At 41.9% G+C, this 7,486-nt stretch overlaps 1 protein-coding gene across 2 annotated transcripts; it reads right to left on the bottom strand.

Moving 5' to 3' along the window:
- Positions 1 to 1,778: 1,778 nt before the first annotated feature.
- Positions 1,779 to 5,617, bottom strand: LOC131690613 (polynucleotide 5'-hydroxyl-kinase NOL9). Of its 2 annotated transcripts, none has more exons than XM_058976517.1 (5): positions 5,414 to 5,617; positions 4,395 to 5,334; positions 3,850 to 4,332; positions 2,195 to 3,773; positions 1,779 to 2,135 (listed from the first exon to the last, which is right to left on the bottom strand). In XM_058976517.1, the coding sequence occupies exons 2-5, from the start codon at positions 5,331 to 5,333 to the stop codon at positions 1,957 to 1,959; spliced, it is 3,180 nt and encodes a 1,059-aa protein (XP_058832500.1). In that variant the 5' UTR covers position 5,334; positions 5,414 to 5,617; the 3' UTR covers positions 1,779 to 1,956. The 2 variants fall into 2 exon arrangements, with proteins under 2 accessions (XP_058832500.1, XP_058832501.1); XM_058976518.1 differs by having other exon boundaries at positions 5,392 to 5,617.
- Between the last annotated feature and the right edge of the window lie 1,869 nt (positions 5,618 to 7,486).

The raw sequence follows: 7,486 nt of genomic DNA on the forward strand, positions 1-7,486 counted from the left end.
ACGCTCTCTTTCATGTATAGTCGACGTGGCTGCCGAAGGTCATCTTGTCCTCTATAATGACTCCGAGAGACTTCAGACTTCGCTGTGAAGTGATCGCGACTTCTCTCACATGGATAACTGCATGTTGTGCCGACTTGCGGTTGTTGACGATAACTACCTCCGTCTTATGATGAGCGAGCTCCAGGCCTCTCGCGCTCATCCATTCCTCCACCGTACTAATCGCGTGTTCTGCAGTTAGTTCTACCTCACGATATTGACCCCAGTTTTATATTCTTTTACCGGACAAACGGGTCACTGAACTGTTGAGGGAATTTCGGCTTTAAACAGAACGCACTGTTTGAAGGTTCAATAAACTTATGCCGCTCGAGTCCAGCTGAGCGGTATTTATTCGAGATGACCTTATTAGTATTTGTTTACATTTCATCTCTGCTGGATGCAGTATATAAGAAAGCTGCCGACGGGGTTTAGCATTAGCTAAGCCCTTTCATGAACACAACACCCAGGAGGGAACTTCAGTCTCAGAACCCCGTCATACATGAGGTTCCATAGCACCGAGCCTAGGATCGAGCCCTGCGGGACTCCGGCGGTAATCGGAACCCTTTCTGACCGGCATCGGTCTCGCGGTTCTGGAAGTAACTTTCCAGGATCTGGTACAGACCCACCGGTAGGCTAAGCCGGTGTAACGAGAGCGCGATGGCATCCCAGCTTGCGCTGTTGAATGCGTTCTTCACGTCAAGTGTCACTAACGCACAGTATCGAATACCTCGCCTTTTTCGTTGGATCACTATCTCGGCAGTATTTATCACTGAGTTGAGAGCGTCCACTGTGGACTTACGTTTCCGAACGGCAAACTGGTTGCTTGACAGGCCGTCTGTACCTTCTGCGTACGGGGTTAGCCTGTTGAGAATGATCCTCTCAAGCAATTTGCCAGTCGTGTCGATCAGACAGAATGGTCTGTACGCCTATGGGTCGCCTGGCGGCTTCTCGGGCTTCGACAACAACACATATTTCTGCCTTTTCCATCTATCGGGGAAACGGCACTCGTCAAGGCATCTCTGCATAGCTAGCCTGAACATGTTCGGGTTCGCTATGATTGCTGTCTTGAGAGCGCTGTTTGGAACTCCATCCGGCCCTGGAGCTTTGTTCATTGCTAGGGAATTAGCCACTGCGTGTAGTTCTTCATTTGTCACCGGAGCCACCATTTCGACCGTGCCCACACTGTCTCGTAGTGCAGGTGGCCAGGGGCTTGTGGCTCGAGACGAGAAGAGTACTTCGATAATCGTCGCCAACCGGTCCGGAGACCGTTCTGGGGGTGAAGAGCCCCCTTTGGTCTTGGCCATCACGATTCTGTAGGCGTCACCCCACGGAATCGCGTTAGCACTCTCACACAGGTTGTCGAAACACTCTCTCTTGCTGCTTTTAATGGCCTTGTTAAGGGCCAATTTCGCAGCTCGAAACACTTCACGGCGGTTCGCTCTTGCATCCTCGGTGCGGGCTCTTTGCATCCTACGTATAGCTCTGAGGCAGGCTGATCGTAGAGCTCTACCGGCGATAAAGACTCCCTATATACATATTGCCTATTCTTATAATCAACAAATGCGGTCTGCCGATTCTAATGCAGAGAAGTTAATGTGACCACCAAGAATACGTCAGACAACCTTAATAGGCCTCCTTCGATACCAGTTTAGCCCTACCTAGCAATAACGCGGGTGGCGGCGTGAAAACAACTGAATAGGGATTGAGAACAGATATTCACAATAAATGTTAAAACACATGTGTTTATAATAATATTGATTTAATAATCATTCAGATACGCTTCCGCAGTCATTCATCAAAAAAAACAGAAAATTTACCTTACTAAATGCTTCTTCTAATAAATACATACAAATAGAAAAATAAACATACAAAAGTACACAACAGACAATCTTCTTCGTTAACGCTAGATCAGGACCACAATCAACGTACATTGTACACATAGGGAATACTGCCCTGAACTCGTGCACTCTGCCGCAGGAAGATTGCATTCGGTAGGCTGCTACTGCAGATGGCCAGCACCGTTACCTCGGCTAGCTCCTCTGGAGGAAGCGATTGTAGCAGATAAACGTTATTGTTCTTGTCCACACCACGAACGATTCCTAAGAATAGTAAATAAATTTGAACTCATTTCTAAGCCCCCAAATGAACTAATACTAACCTATTCCTAAACACTCGTATAGATTTACATCTGTCTTTCGACAGAGATAAACTAAGGTGGCATTCAGCACTGACGGTAGCTGTTCCTCGGTTACGGTCTGATCCTCCCGAGTTATAAGGATCTGCAGTTTACCGAGGGGTGCACAGAAAGGTTTCACCTCGTTGAACCATTCACTGGAAGAATCATTCAGAATGTTTGCTAAATGAGACAACAGCATTACACTGCGCCGTTTTGGTGCATTCAAGGTGAAGCCTTTTCTAGAGTAGCAAACATTCACTTCATGATGACGAAAGTTTAACTTGCGTTGGCAAAATTCCTGTACTTCACTCTGTAAGATGTTGAAGTTGTATTGGTTCAGAAAATCGCTGCTGAGTGTGTTTTGAAAATTTGGTATCGGTAGTGATTTGTTGGTGCAAACGAGCTGCACTACATCCGTAGGGGATAGCATTCGCAGGATGGCGGCCATCAGTTCTTCGCCAAAACCGGTAACGTAACCCATTGTGTTTACGATCCACGGAATGTTAGCCAGTTCGGTTTTGTGTTGGTGGCAGTACTGAACCAGGCGTCGAACGTTTTGAATATAGAATATTGGTGAAGAGACGACATCCAAACTTCCGAAGAGCCAACATTTCGCGGGGGTAATTGGGTCAAATGTGGTTAGTCCCAGCAATGGTCGGTTCACAATAGTAACACTAATTGTTTCAGGAACGTGCTGAATTGGCTGACCAATGTCCAAATCGATCAGGACAACTTTTTTGAACGTGGCGACACTTTTGTTGATCAGATACTGACATAAAGTGGATTTCCCAGCTCCTTTTCCACCCATAACTACGATTTTGCTGTTTTGCCTGACCACAATGTTGTCCCATTGGGGATCACTCTTGAATAAAGCTGTACTTTTATCCACGTGTTCCGAATAAAATTCTGCGTTTAGTAGATACTCGGTTGTGAAAAATTGACTCTTTTTCAATAATTCTACCTTTGGAAATATAACCTCCTCGGGTAAATATTTCCCAACGACTTCAATGCGCTGGTTGTTGCAGTCTGACTGTAAAAGAACCAACACTGATTCCGCAGGATTAAAGTTTTTGGCGGCATCTTTTAAATCAGCATCCAGAAAGTGTTTTTCCAGCCGCTGAAGAACTTCTGCCATACTCTGTTTCGAAAAGTCCATCCCAGCAGGATGAGGACTCAAATTTAAGCTATGAAATCCGCGAGCTGCAAATGCACTTCTAATTTCTCCTTGTTTCAAGTAATAGCCCATAACTTCAAGACCACCGATTAAAGGCTGCACCGTAAGGCTACCACTGAAGAAGATTGTATCCTTGAGCAACGCCAGCGACATGCGCATGTCGATTGAATCATAAAAGCGATAGTTGGTCGGGACTGTAAATTCATCACCTATTGGACACGATTCCGTTGAAGCAGTATCCCCAATTCTTGGAGATGAACTCTGCGAACAGTACTCCTTATGTGACGATTGACTAGCGTCGTCACACTCCATTTGCTCTAGCTGTTTCGATGCCTGGGGCGATCGAACGGCAACCGGCTTACACTCATTTGATGCTTTGGGTGATTTCTGTAAAAAGTAAAAATATGGCTTTATTCAATTTCTCAAATTACCAGATAGGTATTTCTATTGATATAGAACTTACTTCTCGTTTCTTATGTTTTCGTTCCAGCATACCAGCATTGTCTATCAGTCTTCCGTGAGTATCATAAATTGGCACAAGCTCCGGGCAAAGTTCAATTTCGTCATCGTCCGATTGGCTTTCAGATGCACTTGTAGGCACCGAATATTTACGCCCATCATCACTGGGTATTTCCACAATCTGAGCCGAATCGATATCACTATTGAAAGACACATTATTGTCATCAATCTCATAGATTCGTGCACTCCCTCGCCCGATAAACAGATCATCATCCTCTTCCGACGGTTCGTAATCTTCATCATCCTCGCTATCGTACGAATCATCCCAGTATGATTCATCCTCTTCCTCATCTAGGATGCTTAATTCTTCGTCTTCCTCAGAGTCATAATCCTCGGAATCGCTAACAAAATAATCATCACCCATTGAGGAACTATCTTCACCGCTGGAGAACTCTTCATCTAACGAATCATCTTCCAGTTCAGAAAGCTACAATGATATAATATTCCTCATACACACATCTGATATTGGCAATAAAACGTTCTACTTACCACGTCTTCTTCATCGGAGATGTCATCTCCTTCTTCTTCACCGAACTCATCTGGAAGAAAGTCAACGTCATCCTCCGATGTTTCCAACGAATCATCAACAGGAACCAACGCCTTGCAGGTATCATCTCGATCATCGTCTGAATCGTGGTAAATTAATCCAACATCATTATCTTCCTCGATCCATCCATTGTGAGATGAAGATTTTGAACAACCCTTCGCTGCGTGAGACTTCACCTTGCCAACTTTCTGCGGTATACGCTTGCTAATATCCCTTTGTTTCTTATCCTGATAACTGCCATAATACTCCAACAATTTTTCGAAAGGCAGTCCATCATCTTCCTCGCTATCTTTCGAACTATTCGAGTCAGACTCGCTAGTTAGATCTTCCTCACTAGAACTACTTTCGTCTTGTACATCCTCAGCGCCCATCACAACATCCTGAAAGAATTTGTCGATGTAGTCCTCTGCATCGCTGTCAGACTCCGATTTAGGCAACTTTCGTTTCTTTACACCAACCACGTCTCGCTCATTCTTCCTTTTAGCAGTTGCCTTTTCCGAATTAGAGTTTTTACTGTGGTTTGAATTGACTTTCGCGTAACTATTTGACGAATTTTCATTTTTCGCTTTGAATTTCTCATTTGAAGTTGCCTTTACGGAAGCTTTTCCATTCTCAACAATCACCGATGAAACCTTTTTCGGTACGGGCTTTGGTGCTGGGATAGTGACGATTTTTGACTTGTTCTGTCTTTCAAATCCGTTAGAAATATGCTCATCTTTATAGGCATTTTTCTTTTTACCTAATCCAGGAGACATGCTACTAGCCGGAAATGGCTGTGCCTTTTTGTTATCCCAACTCTTGGCATGCTTTTGTGTCTTTTTGTTAGCGTTACTATTAAAGCTTTTGCTTCGTGATGAAAATTCCCGGCGAGACTTGTTCATTCTAGAAAAAAGGAAATGCTTTAACTACAAGGTTATGTACCTTCAAATCCGCTAGTACCTGAACAAGTGCGTATGCTTACCTTACAACGGCAAATACCGGCACATATCACGAGTTTCACTGGAAATATTTTTTCCTCTTTCTTCAAGACAAAAGTGTACCGAAATCTCAATTAAACTTGCGAATAATTTATTCCCCTTTCTGAAGAATGAAAATACTGAATATTCAAAACCTTACCAGCCTAGTAAAACGCGTTCTAGAACCAAATTTACGAAAATCAAAACAACGAATACAGAGATGCCAGGTACTTTTTTAAAATGTCTGCAATAATAATTTTAAAAGTCTGGGAAGAACAAAAATGTCAGGAAAGCTAGTGTAATCACAAGCCTTTTCATTCAAAAATCTGTAAATATCTGCAACCAAACTAAAAAATCTGCAAATATCTGCAACCAAACTAAAAAATCTGCAAATATCTGCGTCATTGAAGAAATCTGCAGCTTAAATTAAAAGTCTGCGAATTTGCAGGCTTGTCTGCAAATCTGGCATCTCTGAACGAATATGACATTTCCCCGTGCGATAACACACTAATTTTTTGTGCAGCGAGAATTCAGTAAATATTACCCAGTATGGTCAAGAAGCGATGCCAAATTTACAGTCATGCACTGTGAAAAGAATTATTAAATCTCGACTACCCCTATGTTTCACACATTTTTGAAAATATTATTTATACCACTGAGAACTGACATACAAGTAAAGTTTTCAACTTGTGTAAGAAATAAAACTGTTACTTTGACATGACAACAAGTAGCAACTTGCCACTGACCGGCGCTTCGATCGGCCAACAATTACTATACGAGACATGTGTGCAAACTTGGAAACAATGGTGACTCACGCATGCGAACCTGTATGCGATGGTGATTTTCGATGTATTTTCATTTAAATGTTTACACAGATTTTTCGGGATAGTTTGTTCCAGCCTAGGGGCAGATCACTCTAGAAATGTATAACAAATTTGCATCAAATTAGAAAAAATGCATTTAATTTCCATTTTTGCATCAACTTTGCCGTCCCTCGCAGAAAAGTTGGTTTAACAAAGGCCCTACGCTGATTCACTTTGTTCGACGTTTTGTTGAATGTAGGGCTAATTTTTTGTAGGGTTTTGATGTCTTACACGCAACGCAAAATACATTGCACGCAACGCAAAATACATTACGAATTTCTATTTTGATGGAAAGAAATGCATTTAATTTAGCTGATTTTTAAAAATGCATCACAAGTGATCTGCCCCTAGGTTCCAGCTTATATGTCTGTTCTCTGTGTTTATGCGTCAAAAAGTGATTAAATTTTAGTAATGAACGAATAGTATGTTTAACGCATTTTCGAGAATGTCAACGCCGAAGAAAAATGCGTAATAAGTACAGACACTTTATATAACCAGCGATGCCAGATTTACAGACATGTCTGTATTTTACAGATTTTTTGATGTCTCCTACAGACGTAGCCAGAGATCTACAGACTTAAAAGGGTAATAGTGTTTAGTAAAATTGCACTAGAATAACTGTTTTCGAATACGAGTAATTCCTTCACATTAGAATTCCACTTTCAATCTATTTTTAAAGTAAAATTTTAATGAAACTAGGATTTACACAACCATCTACAGACATTTTAGTTATTCTTCTACAAACATTTCAAAAAACATGTGGCATCGCTGTATATAAGACTAGCGGAGAGAAAAACAGTAAAACTAGCAACCATGGATGTAAACTGGCATCACGGAAGCTCCCATAAGCTTTGCATGGGCTTCCTCTTGCACTTCTCCTCTCAAAACCCTCATGCTCGTTTGGCTGCACTTTTTGACAGTCCGTTTGGATGCAATCTTTGACACTTCGCTAGTCTGTGTATAAAGTGTCTGTAGTAATAAGTATATCTCACAGAGAAAAGAATAATTTCACTTCGACTTTTGGCCATTTTCAAAAAAGTGTTCGTGTTGCAAACAACGTTTCTTGTTAACTTCCGCGATTATTTATCGAAGACAGAGAAATCGACGTCAACATTTCATAAGGCATTATATACAATATGCTCATGTTGAGAAAATGGCAACTGAAAAATTACCTTGATTATGTGACATTTATTTTGATCCCTTTCTTGGTGTTGC

The sequence above is a fragment of the Topomyia yanbarensis genome, chromosome 3, assembly GCF_030247195.1.
Source record: "Topomyia yanbarensis strain Yona2022 chromosome 3, ASM3024719v1, whole genome shotgun sequence".
NCBI classification, from domain to species: Eukaryota; Metazoa; Arthropoda; class Insecta; order Diptera; family Culicidae; genus Topomyia; species Topomyia yanbarensis.